General features: G+C 44.0%; 3 protein-coding genes across 10 annotated transcripts; all 3 read right to left on the reverse strand.

The window, feature by feature from the left end:
- Positions 1–480: 480 nt before the first annotated feature.
- On the reverse strand, positions 481–9,178 carry LOC124010971 (transmembrane protein 237B-like). 4 transcript variants are annotated; one of them, XM_046323822.1, is made up of 14 exons: positions 9,002–9,178; positions 8,750–8,791; positions 7,385–7,416; positions 7,251–7,264; positions 7,071–7,142; positions 6,681–6,818; positions 3,548–3,647; positions 3,026–3,183; positions 2,637–2,760; positions 2,218–2,409; positions 1,794–1,867; positions 1,560–1,647; positions 1,288–1,409; positions 481–725 (listed from the first exon to the last, which is right to left on the reverse strand). In XM_046323822.1, exons 1-14 carry the CDS (start codon positions 9,020–9,022, stop codon positions 661–663), a joined length of 1,242 nt encoding a protein of 413 aa, XP_046179778.1. In that variant the 5' UTR covers positions 9,023–9,178; the 3' UTR covers positions 481–660. The 4 variants fall into 4 exon arrangements, with proteins under 4 accessions (XP_046179778.1, XP_046179779.1, XP_046179781.1 ...); XM_046323823.1 differs by having other exon boundaries at positions 6,681–6,815; positions 9,002–9,167; XM_046323825.1 differs by lacking the exon at positions 2,218–2,409.
- Positions 9,179–9,270: 92 nt separating this feature from the next.
- Positions 9,271–14,333, reverse strand: LOC124010972 (MAGUK p55 subfamily member 4-like). Of its 2 annotated transcripts, XM_046323826.1 has the most exons (9): positions 13,531–14,333; positions 13,370–13,383; positions 12,079–12,120; positions 11,858–11,872; positions 11,522–11,739; positions 11,203–11,283; positions 10,936–11,029; positions 10,411–10,545; positions 9,271–10,212 (listed from the first exon to the last, which is right to left on the reverse strand). In XM_046323826.1, exons 1-6 carry the CDS (start codon positions 13,647–13,649, stop codon positions 11,263–11,265), a joined length of 429 nt encoding a protein of 142 aa, XP_046179782.1. In that variant the 5' UTR covers positions 13,650–14,333; the 3' UTR covers positions 9,271–10,212; positions 10,411–10,545; positions 10,936–11,029; positions 11,203–11,262. The 2 variants fall into 2 exon arrangements, with proteins under 2 accessions (XP_046179782.1, XP_046179783.1); XM_046323827.1 differs by lacking the exon at positions 11,858–11,872.
- A 653-nt stretch (positions 14,334–14,986) lies between these two features.
- Positions 14,987–20,311, reverse strand: LOC124010970. 4 transcript variants are annotated; one of them, XM_046323818.1, is made up of 9 exons: positions 19,955–20,304; positions 19,201–19,277; positions 18,951–19,072; positions 18,681–18,758; positions 18,476–18,559; positions 18,192–18,323; positions 17,309–17,651; positions 16,036–17,113; positions 14,987–15,017 (listed from the first exon to the last, which is right to left on the reverse strand). In XM_046323818.1, the coding sequence occupies exons 2-8, from the start codon at positions 19,256–19,258 to the stop codon at positions 16,146–16,148; spliced, it is 1,785 nt and encodes a 594-aa protein (XP_046179774.1). In that variant the 5' UTR covers positions 19,259–19,277; positions 19,955–20,304; the 3' UTR covers positions 14,987–15,017; positions 16,036–16,145. The 4 variants fall into 4 exon arrangements, with proteins under 4 accessions (XP_046179774.1, XP_046179773.1, XP_046179776.1 ...); XM_046323817.1 differs by having other exon boundaries at positions 19,201–19,280; positions 19,955–20,303; XM_046323820.1 differs by lacking the exon at positions 18,951–19,072 and having other exon boundaries at positions 19,140–19,277; positions 19,955–20,311.
- Positions 20,312–20,963: the final 652 nt, after the last annotated feature.

Genomic DNA, 20,963 nt, shown 5'->3' on the forward strand with positions numbered 1-20,963 from the left:
AAGCAATTCACTTTTGGTCCTGAATACAAAGTGTTATGTTTGGGGCAAATCCAATAACATATTACTGAGTACCATTCTCCATATTGTCAAACATAGTGGTGGCTGCAGCATGTTATGGGTATGCATGTAATCATTAAAGACATGGGGGAGTTTTTCCAGGTAAAACAATGTACAGAATGGGTACAGGCAGAATTCTAGAGAAAAACCTGGTTTCAGTCTGCTTTCCACCACACTGGGAGATTAATTCACCTTTCAGCAGGACAATAACCTAAAACACAAGGCCAAATCTACACTGGAGTTGTTTACCAAGAAGACCGTGAATGTTCCTGAGTGGCTGAGTGACAGTTTTGACTCATGAATACTTTCTGAAGGCACTGTATTTAATGGTGTGGTATATAACAAGACACGTGCTGTTTCAGGTCAATACACTGCAAATGGTATGTTTGGTTTAAAGTCCATAAAATGACATATAGAAGCCTCTCAGTGGGATAACATTTTTATTATTTCCAACGGTAATCAATACATTTGACAAAACAAACACACATTTGGGTCATACAAAAATAAACTGCTTATTACCACAAACAAGGTGTACATTTTGTGTTGGCTGATAAAATACAGCACAAAACAAGATGTGCAAGAAAAAAATGGAAATACTATTCCTCAAGTAGACATTTCTGATTTCTCCTCTGGTCTCAAGGACTCGATCTCCATAGCCATTAGGAATCCTGGTTTGGAGGTAAGTGGAGAGAGAGATTGGCAGCCCATGTCACTTCTAAAGGCAACTGACATACAAAGCTTTTATACACATGAAAAATGACTGTAAGTCGCTTTGGATAAAAGCGTCTGCTAAATGGCATATATTATTATTATTATAAAAATTAAAACACATCTCTGAAGGGACTTTAACATGTGCGTCATTCGGGAAGGTTGCTGAGTGTGTGTACAATCCAGTCAAATTGCTGTGTCCCTTCTAGTAAATATATTTCTATGGTGTATACAATTTCAGTTTGGTGTATCCAAAACATATTCAACAATTTATATAGATACGTATTGAGACCGCGGTAACATATAGCACCGAGCACATCAACAATGTCTGTCGCAATTTATCTACGCCTGAGTAGGTGGTGTTGTTTTCAGTAGACCTTTTTCTTTCGTCTCTGTTTATTGTGACTGTTGTGCAGTAATCTTGGTCAATGTCATGTGGAACTATGTCTGTGGAAATGTTAAGTTGCTGTTTGTTCAATTAAATCTACAAAAATTACATTTAAAAAACTACTTCAGCCTTACCTTCGGTGTAGTCCATCTCAGGCCTAGTGGAGATGAAGATCCAGGCCATTCCTACCAGCACAGCCACCACCAGGTTCACTATGATCCACGGGTTCAGGATCTGGTGCTCTGACCCAGGAGGCCTGGGGAGGAGAGGGGTTGTAAAAGTCCCAATGCTTTGTTTGTTTGTTTGGCTGGAAAAGTGATCTTGCTGAGTTAGATAATCAATATACAAGAACTAACTTAGACATACTTGTTAATATCAAGACAATTAGAACAGTAAGTTAACACACCATAAGGTCTCGTTAGCACTGGGGTACAGGTTGATGCGGTCACTGGTCATCTGCTGGCTGAGAGAGAGGACCAGAGATGAGAAGTACACTGCAGGAGGAGAGGGAAAGTTACCTCAAGGCCAGAGAGTCAAAGTGCTTGCTGGGCTGCATCATAGGCTGCATCATATACAGGTTGGCTCCGTCTGTCCTGAATGAATGAATTGAGTAACATACTGTAAAGATGTTTTCACTCACAAAAAGAGGCTAGAGCAACTGGGTCCAGGGTGACAAACTCTCTCATAGCCATGGCGCCTTTGGCCAGATTCACCCTGAAATGGAAAGAGAATGAGTCTCTCTCCACACACACACACACACACACACACACACACACACACACACACACACACACACACACACACACACACTGGGGAGTGACGGGGCACATTGGGGTTTGTTGTAAAATGTGCAAACCTGTAGCTAGAGAAAGTAGATGTGTGTGTGTGTGTGTTGTGGGGGTCCAATGATGGAATAGAACGGCAGTGCGTTGTATACATACACACACAAACACCTCTTAGCTCTAGCCACAGGCTTCCCATATTTTCACAACAATGGCCACATTTATTTTGGGCCTGACTCCAGTGTGCCACACACAGACTCCCACTCTCTCTCCCCTCCTTACCTGTCAAAGGCTGACACGGTGCTTATAGCCAGTAGCAGGTAGAAGAGAGACTGTGCAGGGTAGGCCAGGCTGTGGTACTGCTGCAGTAGGTTAGGCAGAGTAGTGAGATGTTTTCCTGCCAGGGCATAGATCACTATGATGTTCCACACTGCATAGCCTGCTAGGAAGCCGTGGCAGAACAGCCCAACCCCCCTGTACATTCGAGAGATAGAGAGACGTGAGATAGAGGGAGCACACACACACACACACACACACACACACACACACACACACACACACACACACACACACACACACACACACACACACACACACACACACACACACACACACACACACACACACACACACACACACACACACACACACACACACACACACACACAGTCTTTCAAACAGACACCTGCACACACACACACCTGAAGCCACCATGTACCCTAACAGACACATCCTTGGTGGTCCACATTTGCTGGATGTCCACGAAGTTGTCCACCTGATCGCTGGACTTCGGTCTGTCTGACCGATCGGCCGCTTGAAACCTCTCTGAAAGTAAAACAACACATCATTACCCAACATAGAACACAGGACACACAAGGATGTCCAAATAATTCATACAAGGCCAATTTTTCCAGACACAGAAACAAGACTAGTCCTCGACCAAGTAAAGCATCCAATGGAGGTTTTCCATTGAAATTGCTTCATAGTCCAGGACTAGGTTAATTATTCTGTGTTCTGGAAATCAAACTATACTCTTAAACTCTACCATGTACAGCTAACATGAAATAACAGAAGGAAGGGGGACACTCACTGCTCCTCTCGACAAACACCTTCCCCACAGGCTGGCTCTGTCCCAGGGGAGCAGAGAACAGGGAATGCCGGGGGACGGGTGGCTGAGCGTCTGTGATGATGTCATCGTCCTCTACATGAAGCTCGTTGACGTACTGTGTCTCTGACACTTTCGGCTTCCTAGGGAGTTATCACGAAAAAAGAAAGAACAAAAGAGAGGGAAACTGAGCTCATGAATAAAGCACATCATAATAGAACCATATAAGTGAAAACATACCACACACATTTTACTCTACAGTATATACATATGAAATGAGTAATACAAGATATGTAAACATTAAGTGAATGAGATACCGTAGAATAGTATAGAAACAGTATATACACATGAGATGAGTAATACAAGATATGAAAACATTAAGTGAATGAGATACCGTAGAATAGTATAGAAACAGTATATACACATGAGATGAGTAATGCCAGATATGTAAACATTAATTGACTAAGATACCGTAGAATAGATAGGCCATATTACAGTGTCTCTTACTTCTTCCTCTTGGGTTTTTTGGTCACTTCTTCCCCTGCCTCTGCTGTGTTCTGGACCAGTCCATCCCCGTTCACCAGGTCAGCCTGGTCATCCTCCATGTCTGAGACACAAACAAGCCAACGAACAACGCTCCACATGTAACTTAATACATTTCACAAATACAGTAAGAACAACGGTAAAACAGTACGGAATGTATTGAATATAAGTGTAATATAATCTTAACCATGCAGAAGTGATAGAATAAATAATACACAATCAAGATAATGTTTGAGTTAAAAGTAGGAAGAGTAGGTATATGGTTCCCCTGAGGCATGTTGTTACCTATAGTCAAGCCTGTTGTTTACCTATAGTCAGGCCTGTTGTTTATCTACAGTCAAGCCTGCTGTTTATCTATAGTCAAGCGTGTTGTTTACCTATAGTCAAGCGTGTTGTTTACCTATAGTCAAGTGTGTTGTTTACCCACAGTTGAAGTCAGAAGTTTACATACACTTAGGTTGGAGTCATTAAAACACATTTTTCAACCACTCCACAAATTTCTTGATAACAAACTATAATTTTGGCAAGTCGGTTAGGAGATCTACTTTGTGCATGACAAGTAATTTTGCCAACAATTGTTAACAGACAGATTATGTCACTTATAATTCACTGTATCACAATTCCAGTGGGTCAGAAGTTTACATACACTAAATTGACTGTGCCTGTAAACAGCTTGGAAAATTTCAGAAAATGTCATGGCTTTAGAAGCTTCTGATAGGCTAATTGACATAATTTGAGTCCATTGGAGACTTATCTGTGCATGTATTTCAAGGCCTACCTTCAAACTCAGTGCCTCTTTGCTTAATATCATGGGAAAATCTAAAGAAATCAGCCAAGACTTCAGAGAATAAAATTGTAGACCTCCACAAGTGTAGTTCATCCTTGGGAGCAATTTCCAAACGCCTGAAGGTACCACGTTCATCTGTACAAACAATAGTACGCAAGTATAAACACCATGGGACCATGCAGCCGTCATACCGCTCAGGAAGGAGATGCGTTCTGTCTCCTAGAGATGAACGTACTTTGGTGCGAAAAGTGCAAATCAATCCCAGAACAACAGCAAAGGACCTTGTGAAGACGCTGGAGGAAACAGGTACAAAAGTATCTATATCCACAGTAAAACGAGTCCTATAATCGACATAACCTGGGAGGCCGCTCAGCAAGGAAGAAGCCACTGCTCCAAAACCACCATAAAAAAGCCAGACTACGGTTTGCAACTGCACATGGGGACAAAGATTGTACTTTTTGGAGAAATGTCCTCTGGTCTGATGAAACAAAATAGATCTATTTGGCCATAATGACCATCGTTATGTTTGGAGGAAAAAGGGGGAGGCTTGCAAGCCGAAGAACACCACCCCAACTGTGAAGCACGGGGGTGGCAGCATCATGTTGTGGGTGTGCTTTGCTGCAAGAGTGACTGGTGCACTCCACAAAATAGATGACATCACGAGGAGGAAAATTACGTGGATATATTGAAGCAACATCTCAAGACATCAGCCAGGAAGTTAAAGCTTGGTCGCAAGCTTCCAAATGAACAATGACCCCAAGCCTACTTATAAAGTTGTGGCAAAATGGCTTAAGGACAACAAAGTCAAGGTATTGGAGTGGCCATCACAAAGCCCTGACCTCAATCCCACAGAAAATTTGTGGGCAGAACTGAAAATGCGTGTGCGAGCAAGGAGGCATACAAACCTGACTCAGTTACACCAGCTCTGTCAGGAGGACTTATTGTGGAAAGCTTGTGGAAGGCTACCCGGAACATTTGACCCAAGTTAAACAATTTAAAGGCAATGCTACCAAATACTAATTGAGTGTATGTAAACTTCTGACCCACTGGGAATGTGATGAAAGAAAAAAAGCTGAAATAAATAATTTACTCTACTATTATTCTGACATTTCACACTAAAATAAAGTGGTGATCCTAACTGACCTATGACAGGGAATTTTTTTTTAGGATTAAATGTCAGGAATTGTGAAAAACTGAGTTTAAATGTATTTGGCTAAGGTGTATGTAAACTTCCGACTTCAACTGTATAGTCAACCCTGTTGTTTACCTATAGTCAGGCATGCTGTTTACCTATAGTCAGGCATGCTGTTTACCTATAGTCAGGCATGTTGTTTACCTATAGTCAGGCATGCTGTTTACCTATAGTCAGGCATGCTGTTTACCTATAGTCAGGCATGCTGTTTACCTATAGTCAGGCATGTTGTTTACCTATAGTCAGGCATGTTGTTTACCTATAGTCAGGCATGTTGTTTACCTATAGTCAGGCATGTTGTTTACCTATAGTCAGGCATGTTGTTTACCTATAGTCAGGCATGTTGTTTACCTATAGTCAGGCATGTTGTTTACCTATAGTCAGGCATGTTGTTTACCTATAGTCAGGCATGTTGTTTACCTATAGTCAGGCATTTGTTTACCTATAGTCAGGCATGCTGTTTACCTATAGTCAGGCATGTTGTTTACCTATAGTCAGGCATGTTGTTTACCTATAGTCAGGCATGCTGTTTACCTATAGTCAGGCATGCTGTTTACCTATAGCCAGCCATTTGTTTACCTATAGTCAGGCGTGTTGTTTACCTATAGTCAGGCATGTTGTTTACCTATTAGGCATGTTGTTTACCTATAGTCAGGCATGTTGTTTACCTATAGTCAGGCATGTTGTTTACCTATAGTCAGGCATGTTGTTGTTTACCAGTCAGGCGTTGTTTACCTATAGTCAGGCATGTTGTTTACCTATGTTGTTTCTATAGTCAGGCAGGCATGTTGTTTACCTATAGTCAGGCATGTTGTTTACCTATAGTCAGGCATGTTGTTTACCTATAGTCAGGCATGTTGTTTACCTATAGTCAGGCATGTTGTTTACCTATAGTCAGGCATGTTGTTTACCTATAGTTAGGCATAATGTTTACCTATAGCCAGACATGTTGTGTGGCTATAGTGAGATTTGTTGTTTACCTATAGTCAGGCATGTTGTTTACATATAGTCAGGCATGTTGTTTACCTATAGTCAGGCATGTTGTTTACCTATAGTTAGGCATGCTGTTTACCTATAGCCAGACATGTTGTGTGGCTATAGTGAGATTTGTTGTTTACCTATGGTCGCTGCCTTTTTCTTCTTCTTCCTTCTCTGTGGTGCAGCTTTCGGCGAATCGGGGGTCAAGGCCTGGATGACCTCAGATGACCTGCGACTGCTCAGACCCCCCACCTGGGCCATCTCCATCCCTGAGTCTGCTGCACATACAAAACAACACAACTCTCTTATTATATACTTGAGGTGTACTTACCATGTGGTTCAAGTCATTACTCGTACTTTAACTGTATATACATGATTATTTGACAGTAGAATGCAAGCTTTATAGTTAACCCATAGCCTGAAACTTAAAGGCAAAGTGCCTCCAAAATCTGGAACAACGCTGTTCACCAGCAATTCAACAGAAAGAGCTCCCGAGAACTATTCCTTGGAAATATTCCTTTTCCACCCACCCTCTGGGCTTTCAACACCATCCACCTGACTCTTCGACTTCTTCCTCTTGATTTTAGGGACCAGCATCTCGTCTACATAGGAGACAAATCAGGTAAAGAAAACTATATCCAAGCCAGCAGCGCCAACCAATATTCAATAGTTAAATGATCTATTACAACATCCTTCTGAAGGAAACTCACCACCTGTATCTTGACTTCATGCAGTTGTTCAAATGCCATACATATAAAAGGGAAAGAGAGAGCGTGAGAGAGATGTTCTGCTGGGATAAATGAGTTGAAACAGTATCACAACAGCATAAGGAGGCGAGACTCACCTTGACATGGGGGGCAGGGCACGCTGTCCACCCTAAAGAGGACAAGGAAGAAGAGAATGAGGCTTGGCCAACATCTTACATAACACACCTTAATGATTACTTAATATACTTCATTACATTCACTTATTTAACCTTTATTTAACTAGGCAAGTCAGTTTAAGAACAAATTCTTATTTACATTGACGGCCAACTCCCCCGGCTCAACACTCCCCTAACCCAGACAACGCTGGGCCAATTGTGAGCTGCCCTATGGGACTCCCAATCACGGCCGGTTATGACACAGCCTGAGAACGAACCAGGGTCTGTAGTGACGCCTCTAACACTGCAATGCAGTGCCTTAGACTGCTGCGCTCTTGGGAGGCCCTCAATCCATACGTGCCAAGAGATAGGATCAGAGGGGAACCAAGGAACAATGGAACCAAGCAAGTCGTTGTACAAAGCGCTCTCCAAAACTTGCTTTCAAAGTAGATAACACTCCCAGTCACAAACAGTACATTTCTCCAATTGATCTCAACTAGAGGTCGATCGATTATGATTTTTCAACGCCGATGAAAAACTGATCGACCATTTCGATTAATCGTTCGACCTCTAATCTCAACAATAAAATCCTCCAAAACTCAACAACCTGGACTCAGAAAACAGAGTCCTTCTCATACAGACAGAAGATCCAGCAGCACCAGGGCCCGGTTTCCCAAAACTAGGCCCAGGACTGTGTATGAGAGAGAACTTACCGTGATTTGTTTTCTCACCATTCCACCCAAGAATCAGAAAGGTCTCTGAGGATATTCCTGTGCCACAGCCTTGGTGGCACTGCCTAATCCTGGGCTAAATCAGATGCAGTATGCATCTGTCAAGGTACTGGAATACCAACCAATCCAGGCATAGATCAGATCAGACTATTCAGACCTGAGGGATTTGACCCCTTGAGGTGAAAGTGAAGAAGACCCTCAACAAAAATAGCCTAGAATAAACTACAACACCTTTATTGATGCAATAATTTGGTGTAAGAACAATGTTGATGATTATTAAGGCCGTATTTAATTTCCCTCTCATATTGGGCCACAGTTTTGAAGTGACATAAGCTACACCTCTTCATGGTGTTGTTGACCTTAACCCCTAATGCTGTATGGTTCTGCAGCAAGGTCCCTGTTACACCCTCTCTGATTTGTTGTTGTTGGGCCCTCTGCAGGGTGCAGAAACCAGAGACCTATGAGAACTGGCTGTTTGAGAGCAGTCTTTTGACTGGGCTTGTGCTCATAGGCTACCAATGTGCTGCATACTAGCTAGTTACAAGTGGAAATACTCTTAAGATTTATGATATGGATGATCGTGTAAGTGTATTGGCGCTTGCGCGGCTAATGGTACCTGTGGAAGAGGCGGGAGGTCCCTCCGTCGCATACTTTGTGCCTAAATAAATACTTGGATTAAAAAACAAACTGCACACACTGGGCAATTGGAATAGGACAAAAATACTAGTTATAACGAATTTATGGATAAATAGTAATATCTAACTAAGACAGAGCAAAATTGTAACTAGCTGGTCAGCTAAATTAGCTAGCACATTTAGGCTAGAGCAACCTTGTGTTCCGACCTTTACAAGATTAGCAAGCTACATACCTGGAATCCTCCTGTGTCCATTTCTGCGGGATACCCTATTAAAACAACCCCGATAAGAGATAGCTAACTAGCTACCTAGCTGTTAAAACGTTTTGGGCTTGTAACGTCCGCATGTTAGTAGCCACGGTGTTTACCCGACCAGTTTGTTTACACTCGTTGCCTTGCCATTACAGTGATTTTTAGCTGAGAAAACTAAAAGGAACTTCCGGTTTTCAAAATAAAAGCCTGTCTTCTACACATGTTGACACAAAAAGTCACACAAACACATGTTAAAAAACACGCGTTCACACATAAAATTGTATTTTTAAAAATTGGTAACAGTATACATCACATATTTATCATTATTCCATATCCAATTATGTTACACAAACAAATATTATGTATAATAATAGCCTGGGATTACAGCCTGTGCTGAAGGTATCCTTCAGTACTATGAAAACATTGTGTTAAATGGTGAGCACACAACTCCACTAACTTGCTCACCTTCCTACTGAAACATCGTACCAATCTAGAGCACTTGAATATACGTTCTTTGGCATTAACATTCATTTTATTAAATCAAATAAAAACATTAAGAAAATACAGAAATTAAGAAAATACAGACAATGATTTGCTCTGATTGTAAACGAAAGATGAGAAGTTAACCTACAACCTCTCATAGCGTACCTATGTAGCACATCAATACATTATCTCCAACTATGCACACAATTTCAGAGAAAAACAGACACATGATTTTTGGTTTAATCCAGCGCCATCATAGCCTTGAATAGGCAAATTAGTCAACAACAGATTCAAGCAGACACAAGGACAGTATCTGTATGAGTCTCTCAAACTCACACTAAACAAAACAAGAAATCCAATCTGAAACAAATTCCACTGAAGAGCAGAGGGCATCTTCAGAAGTAGCAGCCAAAGGTGACAGCCACTCCTCATCCATGTTGTTCTCCATTCCCTCTTTTACGATGCCCTGTTTGTGATCCTTTTATGTTCTCTCCCCTCTTCTCCTCATTTCTCATCAGAACTCCTCTGTGGGTCGTATCTAGTTGGCAGGAACCCACTGTGTCTCGTCCTGAGCCCTCCTCACAGCCCTCAGTAGCTGAACACAGGAGTCTTGCAGCCTGTCGTTCCCCATCACATTTTTTTCCGAAGAACTAGCGGTAGTGAAACTCCATCTTTCTGGCTGTCTCCTCAATCTCCTGGAAGTCTTCCTCCTGTTGGGAACAGAATAACATGACAGTTGGTCACTATCTTAACTATGGCATGATGGTCAGTATTTCAAGCATTTGATCACCATGGGGATGGCATATTATTACCAGGTATCTTTGGAAAAAAAAGAGGTTCAAACCGTGAGCGACTTCCTGGTCAATAAAAAAAAGGAGAAATGATAATAAAACCATAAGAGGGCTTACTTTGAAAGGGATGTTGACGTAGTCATTTGTGGCGATCTGAGTGTCCTTTCTGGTCTCCTTCATTTGTTCTGCGGTGGGCGGCTTCACATAGATGATGTAGGCCTTGAGCTCATGTGTCCTCACTGACTGAATGGCCTAAAACGGGACAGTCATCATACACGGGTCAATTGAAGACCTGGCCAAGATGCAACTGAGGTCAACACAGAGCTAACCCCACAATAGGGCCAAGTCAATGATGAAGCCCCACTGGGAAAGAACCCCAGCAGGACTCACATGAGGCTCGATTTCGATGACACAGATTCTTCCACTGTTCAACACATCCTTCACAGCGTCAAAGCTTGTGCTGTAGAAATTACCTTTGTACTCCCCATTTTCCAGAAACATGGTTTAAAACAAATGCAACACAAACCCCTGGCTTAATATCAGGTGGTCCACATCAATGTTATTAACTTACTTAATCCTCTTTGTCCCCATTCATGTGTTTGTGAGAGGAAAGTGATAAGCTGTTATTCAGTGAGTGCCTACTTGTTGTTGTAAACCATGTTCTCAAACAGTTCTCTGTTGATGAAGTGATACTCTTTATCAGACTCCCCATGGCTCTTAGCGGCTCGTGTTGTGTCTGGAGCAGGAAGGACAAATATTTCAGATGACATCATAGGAAGACAAGACGTCATATCATCATATCAAGACATCATAGGACGACATCAAACAAGACATTGATTGTATCCATGTCAACAATGGAAGAAAGTCAAATAGACTGGCAGGTTCACAGAGGTTAGGTGGTTTGCTTACGAGGCACGGCCCCTTGAAAGGTCACTGGATTGATTTCGATTAACCGCCTGCGAAGTTCGCTCACTCCAATGCCAGAGGGACCTGAGAGAGAAGAACACACTTGTGAGGTCTCTGTCATGTCGTCACACATATTCTGCGCCAATACAAGTAGAGGCACACTGCCCATGTACAAAAACAGTGACACAACATGAATCATACTGCATTATTGGCCACAGAACCATTTACGCGTTAGCATGTACTCATGGCAGTCAATACATATTTGAATCTTGTGCCAATCTATTTGTGTAGCTGGTTAGTGCCAGACTGGGGAATTACCCACCAGGGTGACCAGGCGGTGCTTGTCCTGCGGGTTGCACTGGTATCGTACCACCTCTTCGTATGGGTTGTTGAGGGCACTGTAGCAGCTGCCGGAGCAGCGGGTGTAGCAGGACTGCTGACTGGAACCTGTGCTTAGGGGCTGGCGCCGGCACAGACGCAGGCTACGTCTAAACCCAGTTAGATAGATCCCCTCGATGTTAGTGCTGAACTCACCCTCCTCTAGGAGCGGGTGGAAAAGGGAGGGGGGGAGCATGATAATGGGATGAATGTGTATGTCACTAGACATGGTGTTGGAGTTGATTCTAATTGAGATCAAAGGAGAGCAAGTTATGTTCACCTTCTCTTAGCTCCTCTCACATTCCAAATTGTAATTCAGAAATGATTGAGAAAAAGTAAACAGTGTTATAGTTGAGTGATACTGTATTTTGTATACCACAGGCTACATGAATAACTTCAACAAAGACTTACCTAAAAGATTCAAAATCTTCCTCATCTCTTAGAAAATAGAAGAAAAACATACAAAAAAATCCATTGTAGAGGAAATTCGGGAAATCTTACCAGCTTTATCACACTTTTCATCAATGGCCATCAGGTCTTTATCTGAAAAGAGCCAAGTATGACCGGTCAGTGCAAAGTCAATAATGAAATGCACTAGATATACACAAGTACGTGGACACCCTTTCAAATGAGTGGATTCGTCTATTTCAGCCACACCTGTTGCTGACAGATATATAAAATGGAGCACACAGCCATGCAATCTCCATAGACATACATTAGCAGTAGAATGGCCTTACTGAAGAGCTCCGTTACTTTCAACGTGGCACCTTCATAGGATGCCACCTTTCCAACAAGTCAGTTCATCACATTTCTGCCCTGCTAGAGCTGCCCCAGTCAACTGTAAGTGCTGTTACTGTGAAGTGGAAACGTCTAGGTGCAACAACGTGCCGCAAAGGGTTAGACCACACAAGCTCATAGAACGGGATCCCCTAGTGCTGAAGAGCGCAGCTCATAAAAATCGCCTGTCCTCTGTTGCAACACACACTACCAAGTTCCAAACTGCCTCTGCAAGAAAAGTCAGCAGAAGAATTGTTCGTCGGGAGCTTGTGGAAATTTCTTTCCAAGGCTGAGTAGCTGCACACAAGCCTAAGATCACCATGCGCAATGCAGCGCGTCAGCTGTAAAGCTCGCCGCTATTGGACTCTGACAGACAAATCTGGGTTTGGCAGATGCCAGGAGAACGCTACCTGCTCCAATGCATAGTGTCAACTAGTGGATAAGGAATATTGGTCTGGGGCTGTTTTTCATTGTTCTGGCTATGCCCCTTAGTTCCAGTGAAGGGAAATCTTAACACTACAACATACAATGACATTCTAGATGGTTCTGTGCTTCCAACTTTGTGACAACAGTTTGGAGAAGGCCCTTTCCTGTTTCAGCATGACAATACCCCCTTGCAGAAAGTCAGGTCCATACAGAAATGGTTGTTCAAGATTGGTGTGGAAGAACTTGACTGGCCTGCACAAAGACCTGACCTCAATCCTATTGAACACCTTTGGGATGAATTGGAACGCCGACTGCGAGCCCAACATCAGTGCCCGACCTCACTAATGCTCTTGTGGCTGAATGGAAGCAAGTCCCCGCAGTAATGTTCCAACATCTAGTGTAAAGCCTTCCCAGAAGAGTGGAGGATGTTATAGCAGCAAAGGGGAGACCAACTCCATATAATGTCCATGATTTTGGAATGAGATGTTCGACAAGCAGGTGTACACATACTGTACTTTTGGTCATGTAGTGTAACAATAACTGCCTCAAATTGAGAACTGGCACCATAAAAAATGATCATAGTTCTTACCTTCATTCACAGTGCTCAATTCAGGTAAGCAAGAGGAATAAGATTATTGGCATGTGTATTACTGTTATGGATATACAGTAATAATTGTTACCAGCTGCTTATAATTTGGTCTACAAGAGCTGAAAAGCCAGATGTAAAGATGAGTAGGGAACTCTACTCACAGAGTTTGATGCAGGCTGGTAGGGCTGAGACCACCAGAACTCTTTCTGTTTCCTCCTGAGCAGGTTGGTGGAGGGGATAAGTCCAGCACAGGCCGAGGTGCTGGGTAGTTTCTTGGCATGCCACCAGAGGGTGTCTGACTGGTCCACGATCTCCATCAGGTCTCCCTTCCTGAAGTCCATACCTGCCTCGGCGCAGGGGATGGCCGGGTCCTGCTGGGGACTGTAGTCTGCCATGACAAGCACATACAGCTGGGACACCAGGAGACACAATACAACAGATAACAAGACACAAGGACAATGCAATGAAAATATCTTTACTACAACACTGAAGACAGGAACTGAGCCATAGGTTTTCTTGGTAATAGTAACCTCCTATTGTCAAGAGAAAGACTTTGGTTTTAGTGCCATTATGGTTCAATCAGCTTACATGATTTGTCTGATACTGTTACCAGGGAAGGGTAGGTCGGTAAACATGCCATTACTCACTATCGTCTAGTTGCTGACTGGTTTATCTGTGATGGGAACCACGTTGAACACGAGAGTGCCTTGAGACCGGGCCTGTGGGTCCGAAGAAAGATAAACAAACGATGTACATCACTGGTGGATAAAGACGTACTACAGACACTATCTGTGTTGACTGTGTGAAATGTGTGCATGTTTGGGCAGCCAGGCAGTGTTCTTGTTATGCAGGTGAATGAGGACCCAAAAGCGACTTTACAGAAACAGAGTTTATTCCAAGTCAAAACAGGAAAACTGAAACCCTCTAGTCAGTAGAGGGGAACAACTGGAGATGCGACCACAGACTGCGGGTCGCTTCGGGAAGGTGCAGGCCGTAGCTGATCTAGACACCTGCTCACACGCAGCATCTGAAGAAGGCAAAAACACGACAGGACAGAACGAGGACACAGAACAGCAAACAAGGATCCGACAAGGACAGAAGCGAAAACAGAGAGAGAAATAGGGACTTAATCAGAGGGCAAAATAGGGAACAGGTGTGAAAGAGTAAATGAGGTAGTTAGGAGAATGAGGAACAGCTGGGAGCAGGAACGGAACGAGAGAGAGAGAGAGAGAGAGAGAGAGAGAGAGAGAGGGAGAGAGGGAGGGGGAGAGAGAGGGATAGAAAGAGGGAAAGAACCTAATAAGACCAGCAGGGGGAAACGAATAGAAGGGGAAGCACAGGGACAAGACATGACAATCAATGACAAAACATGACAGTTCTGCTACTCATCAGTGTCTCAATGACCTGCTCAGGCTCCAGGCCATCTACAGAGTAGCCATTCACCTCTGTGATCCTGTCCCCTGCATGCAGCAGACCTAGAGGGAGAGGGGGGGGGCACAAATGAGAAAGAAGAAACAGATTAAAGGCAGAGTGAGAGAGAGAGAGAGAGAGAGAGGTGGTCTCACCGCCACCGTCCGCCAGTCCTCCATGGATCATCCGTACCACAAAGATCTCTACCTGTTATCCCATTTCGCTTTATCGTGGCTCCCTAAGAGAGAGACAGACAGAGAGGGGACATAAATCCAGGGTTAAAACCTTTTCCTGTAGCTCTCACACATAGAGTGAGCTCCAAAAGTATTGGAACTTTGGCAAATGTTTAGTTGCTTTGGCTCTGTACTCCAGCAATTTGGTTTTTAAATGATGCAATGATTATGAGGTTAAAGTGCAGACTGTCAGCTTAAATTTGCAGATGCACAAATACCATTAGTTGTGCATCTAACTTTCTCACTCATCATTATTCATGATTCATTCAGGATTATCGTTAATCATGGTAGCATCCACATTAATGTACAAGTGTTTAAAAACATTATATTCTTATTTACAATAATAGTGACTCCAAAATGACACAATACATTATTTACCATTCTTCTATTGGACACAAAATAATATGAAACACAAACATTATAAACAGGAAATGCATCCAACAAATCTTTAGACTCACAAGCTTGATGTAGTCATTGCGTGCTATGAATTTGGGACCAAATACTTAACTTTTTACTACTTTAATACACAAAAGTGAATGTGCAAAAACTGCTGGAATTTCTAAACGATTCACCCGATATGGATGAAAATAACCTCAAATTAAAGCTGACAGTCTGCACTTCAACCTCATTGTATCATTTCAAATCCAAAGTGCTGGAGTACAAAGTCAAAACAACAAACATTGTGTCACTGTCCAAATACTTTTGAAGCTCACTGCAAACAGAGAATTATCGCTGGGGTGGAACAGCAACAATGACACATTTGGCCAATTACAGGTTATGGAGGGTGTCATGTGATATGAGATGAAAACATCATGAGTCATCAAGGAATAATGGACATGCTTTATTTACAATTACAAAATGAAATAATGTGAAAATAACAGATGACATTCGGGAAACAGAGTAGCATGAAACACAGGCGGACGGCTTGAGGATGGAAATGCAACAATGAACATAGCCAACACATAACAATTGCGGGATGAATGACATGATGGTGATGAAGATAACAGAAGAAAGGTTAAATGCCTTTTGAAGCCGAGATCTCTGAGGGAATCTTGAGGAGAGGACCATTCCCTGAAGCAGAGGAATATAAGATCTCCTGAAGATACCAGAGCACCACTGTCCTCCTGGCTGGTTCACTTCCTCTTCTTCTTCTTCTTCTTCTTCTTCCCCTGGCTGGAGCTGGAGCAGCAGCCAGTCTTGTTGTGGTTGGGGGCGGGTGGGGCAGGTGGTGAAGGTGTTGAGAGGCTGTTGTAGAGGTGGGGTTGCTGGGGCTGGGGTTCCACATGCTTCTTTTGAGATGTGGGGGAAGCACCAACATGCTTTTTGGGAGACATAGGCGGAACCCTGGTCTTCAACCCTGCTTTGGGTGACCCATTACAGGCTGGGGACCGAGGCTGAGAGATCTTCCCCTGGGATGTGGATATGCTATCCATAGAGCCAGTGAAGGAGCTGGAGGAGGAGGAAGAGGTGTACAGGGAGCATACTCTGGACTGGTGTGAAAGGGATGTCTGAGTCTTCATGCTGCTGGCTGTGTGTTCTTGTACCCTGGCTGATATGTTGACTGGCAGGCTACTGCTGCTGGTTCCTCTGTGTGGTTCCGGTGTATCTGCTCCCGCCCTGCTGGCAACGATGAGTGTCTGCAGTCTGCTCACCACCTGGGCCAGCAGCGTCAGGGCCTGGGCATTCTCCTGGACACTCTCAGACATGCGCTCTGTGGCGGCGGCCATCTTCTGCCCCAGCAGCCGGACATCATTGGTGCTGCGCTCCACAGAGCTGGCAGCCTGCTGCACCGTGGACCTCAACTCATCCAGGCTCTTCTGCTTAGCCAGCTCCACAGGGGGGTTGAGAGGCATCTCATCTACCCGCTGATGCTGCATGGGGCTGGGAGGAGCCGTGCACACCCGGGGACTGACGCTGTAGCTCCGGAACCGCGGAGGAGTTCCAGGGGAATGGTGGTAGTCAGCCATGGAGAGATGGTATGCAGCCATGCAGGGAGCGGTGAGAGTCCGGGGCTGGAGGGGTGGATCGTGGTGTGGGAGAGGGGACAGGGTGTTGGCTGACTCTCTGTCTTCGTCGCTGTCTAGCTCCTCGATCACATTATCTCCAGAAGCAGGGAGGAGAGAGAGGTTGGAAAAAGGTCATCTATTAGCCTGAATTAGAGTAGAAGTTCCATTGTGTTGTATTACAATGTACTGAACTGATATGTATTTGCAGTGTACAGCACTGTACAACTCATGGCAGTAGATACAGTATTGCATCATATTGTTTTCAGGGTCTTTTCAACTGTAGTTCTTACCAATCAGGACAGAGCTACAGACCGAGGGGGCAGAGCGATTAAGACCTTCTTTCCAGAGTTCATCAGTCTGGTACGTTCTGCAGTTACTCATTGGCTTAAAATGTGGCAGAGCGAGGGGCTTGCCCAGAGGTGGTGGACCCGCAGAAGATAGTAATTCAGCTGGTGGGTAGCTGACTCTCCTTGAGCTGGGCATGACTGGTCGCTCCCCGGGCACTATGTCCCCCAGAGCCCCCACACCGTGCCAGGGGCCCTCCACAGCCCTGGCCCCACCGTGGATCAGCCTTCGGCGGGTCATCTTCCTCAGGGTATCCCAGCGACTGCGGATCCCCTCTCCCGAGCTCCTCTTTCAGGGGGAGAGACAGGGCTAGACAAGATTACCTCTGTCTGAGACCACAGATACCTCTATAGCCCTGAAATAGGGATCTGGGTACACAGGGTACTGCTAAAACTGTCTGCCACCAGGATTGGATTTAGATTTGCTCCAAATGGGTTCCAAAAGAGGTCGCAATGTCAGATGTGGATGGGTAGGAGCTTCCGAGTATATACAGCTCAATAACTATAGGAAAATGTTTTGTGTTCAAATTGAGTGACTGGAAATGGTATATTTTGGTGTCCAAAACTGACCCATCGTGACACTAATCATAAGCCATCCTGAAATGTTGAAGTATTAAAACCATCTCTACTACTATTACTCTGATTGAAGTCGATCTGTCACACAATTTAACAATCAAACGAAGGACATGTTATGAAAGCATCATCTGCCCTTTCTTACAGCTTCTGTCAGGTCCTCAGGAGTTGATGCTTTGCATGCGGTGTGCATAAAGTACAACAGTTCTGTAACCTTGCAATAAAAACGTTCAGTTGTATCCAATCCACGACTTACCAGCTGCTGCTTGTTCTTCACCAGACAGACTATCCTCATGGCCTCCTCATCGTCAGCGAGGTTGTCAGGGATAGGAGGCCGCACAGGGGCATAGTCCTTCTGGGCCACCGTATCATGGGCTGATGTCAGAGCCTAGGACAGAGCACAACTATTAAGTACATTCATTCATTCAGGCGGACTCAACACACATAAATAACTCACACAACCCAGAAGACCTTAGTTACTGCAACAACAGATACAAAGGTTAGGATCATAGGAGCCCTTGTTGCCTCAGGATCTCTCACCTGGAAATGTGGTCCCCTGAGGAGACTGTAAAGCTCCCTGGCCTCAGCAGAAGTGTTCCGAACTGTTCTCAGGTCAGCCAGAATCTAGAAGAAGCAGAAAGACGGGTTGGAACACAGACAGCAGCAGAGTGGACACAGGACAGGACTGACACCACTGACAAGCCAAAGAGGGAAGGAGGCAAAGCAGTAGAGGGAAAGGTCCTACCTGTTGGATGAGCTGTGTTGTGTAGGGTAGGAAGGGAGCAGCTGGCTCTCTCTGGTGTTGCCGCAGACACTCATACACCTGGGTGGTGCAGAGACAGAGAAAAGGTTAAACCTACACCCAGAACAAGACAAGAGTATGGACAAACACAAGTCAGAGACACCCTCCACTCACTGGGTGGAGCAGAGACTGAGAGAACGTAGAGATATGGTGAAATACAGCGTTCCTAAACCCCAGATGAGAGTATATCACAAACTAGACTCCCAGACTAACTTGGAGCAGAGACTTAAGCCTTGGGGCGTTGAGGAGGCTGTTTAGGAGCTTTGCCCCGTTGATTTCCTTATTGATGGAATGTTTCACCTCCTCTACCATGTCAGACAGGATCTGCCTTAGGCCTGGAGGACAACAGCAACAAAAGCGTAAATCGTAAAGATGAACAACCATAGGATTATCACAACATACAGGAGAGAAGTGCATTGCCATCAGCTAGAGGTTGAGAGAGAGGCTGTTTCCTATTACTGACCATGGTCACTCGGTCTAGGGGACGACATCACCCTCTCGGCTTCCCCAGCCTGCCTCATGGTGATCGCCCAGCACTGACTGCTGGAAATTCACCCCAACCCAGACATAGGAAAGAAAGAAATGAACAAAGAAACATGTAATAATTGTATTATTTTTTTAATAATCTTGTTTAGTAGTTCATCTAAAATCTGAATGATAACATCTAATCTTCGTACACATTTTAGATAACAATAACATATCATTTATCCTGAATAAAAAGACTCCATGTATAGTACATAGTCATCAGTTCTGCTATGATGGACGTCAACGGGGTGTTAATAACTTCCCAGGTAAAAACAGCCTCCACTGTCACACGTTAAAAGCCCTAGGGGTAATTTAAATGCCCTGAGTGTGAAATAAACTCAGGGTTCAAAGGTCAATGGCACACTTAAGCACTGTCTCTTCTAATTCCGTATTCTACGTGCTACCATGTACCTGTGTGGGTCAATGTCACCCATTCAACAGAAATAAAAAACAATACTGGTGATGTCGTGTTACATCTTAAACCGAAGTATGAGGATTTTTCATCATGTTACTTGACGGATGGGTGCGTCAATTGACTCTAATATGTAGTAATACTTGGATTAAAAACAGTGGATCCCCTTGATGGGAAAACAATGAAAATCCTGAAACTGTCAGAGTGAGAGTCTACTGTATCTGGGCTCTGTGCCAACTATAAAAGACTTAACACACATTCCTGCGTGCGCACTACTTACCTCTGTGGTCTCCTTTCTTGCAGTCCCTTTGACCCGCTTCCTCAACCCTTAATATTTAGTTCCAGAGGAGGATTTATCATCTGTATAATACAGTTCACCGATTTTTGCCGCAGAGTGAGAATCCCCAGGGGATCTGCTGGTAACAGGTCTGTGCTTTTACTACGTAGTGAGCCGGAAAGAAAGGAGAGAAGAGCGTAATCCTCTCTCTATCCCAGTTAATCCTGGGCGAGCCGTTGTCTCTCGCTCTCCGGAATTGACAGAAGCGTGTCCAACCTGCTGCTGGCCTGTCCAAGGCTATGCTACAGCTCTGCTCCCAAAGCTTCAACTCTTTCTGCTTATAAAACCCGCCAGACCGTGGCCCGATAAAGCTTGTGTCCTAAATGGCACCCTTTTCCCTATACAGTGCACTACTTTTGATCAGAGCCCTATGGGCCCTGGAGGGCTCTGGTCAACAGTTGTGCCCTATATAGGGAATAGGGTGTATTTGGGACGCACCCATGGCCACACAGCTACCCTGTGTTGAATAGAGGGAAAAGAGGGGATATCCCACAGTGTGTAATTAAACACATCACTGTACTGAGCTCCCAACAGCTGGAGGAGATGGGGACAGAACATGATGTTGTCATTATATACTTTAGTACCCTACAACTACTTTTGCTTCTCTAACCATACAAATGATCATGGAAGTCTGTCGCACACTCCTCTCCTTGCTGTGGACTTAGACTTATTTGATCAGAAACTGGTGGCAGTTGGTGATTTTTGAAGTAATCTGCCAGGGAAAAAATATGATTTCATGTTGAGGACAATCCAGAATTGATTTTAGAGATGAACTTTAACCTAAGATTATCTTGCTGCACTGTAAAAAGCTTTGGCTTTAAAATTCTTATTTTTGTATTGTCATTAATTTACCCTCGGTCTGGGTAGCTTTTTAGGAAGAGAAATAGGTCAAAGCTAGAGGATTATCAGTAGCACTAGAAATATTTACGAAATAGTCATCTTTGACCTCTAA

The sequence above is a fragment of the Oncorhynchus gorbuscha genome, linkage group LG23 (assembly GCF_021184085.1).
Source record: "Oncorhynchus gorbuscha isolate QuinsamMale2020 ecotype Even-year linkage group LG23, OgorEven_v1.0, whole genome shotgun sequence".
In the NCBI taxonomy this organism is placed as follows: domain Eukaryota; kingdom Metazoa; phylum Chordata; class Actinopteri; order Salmoniformes; family Salmonidae; genus Oncorhynchus; species Oncorhynchus gorbuscha.

What these genes read in the sequence shown, in the direction of transcription:
- LOC124010971 (XM_046323822.1), bottom strand. Translation starts at nt 9,022, where the DNA reads ATGGACACAGGAGGATTCCAG. An exon ending in ACCTCCCGCCTCTTCCACAG is followed by an intron (nt 7,417 to 8,749) that starts GTACCATTAGCC and finishes TGTCCTCTTTAG; the next exon opens with GGTGGACAGCGTGCCCTGCC. An exon ending in ACCGTGTCAGCCTTTGACAG is followed by an intron (nt 1,868 to 2,217) that starts GTAAGGAGGGGA and finishes TTTCCATTTCAG; the next exon opens with GGTGAATCTGGCCAAAGGCG.
- LOC124010972 (XM_046323826.1), bottom strand. Translation starts at nt 13,649, where the DNA reads ATGCCAAGAAACTACCCAGCACCTCGGCCTGTGCTGGACTTATCCCCT. An exon ending in AGCACCGCCTGGTCACCCTG is followed by an intron (nt 11,284 to 11,521) that starts GTGGGTAATTCC and finishes CTTCTCTCTCAG; the next exon opens with GTCCCTCTGGCATTGGAGTG.
- LOC124010970 (XM_046323818.1), bottom strand. Translation starts at nt 19,258, where the DNA reads ATGAGGCAGGCTGGGGAAGCCGAGAGGGTGATGTCGTCCCCTAGACCG. An exon ending in GGCTTAAGTCTCTGCTCCAA is followed by an intron (nt 18,759 to 18,950) that starts GTTAGTCTGGGA and finishes TGCACCACCCAG; the next exon opens with GTGTATGAGTGTCTGCGGCA. An exon ending in TCAGGGGACCACATTTCCAG is followed by an intron (nt 18,324 to 18,475) that starts GTGAGAGATCCT and finishes GCTCTGTCCTAG; the next exon opens with GCTCTGACATCAGCCCATGA.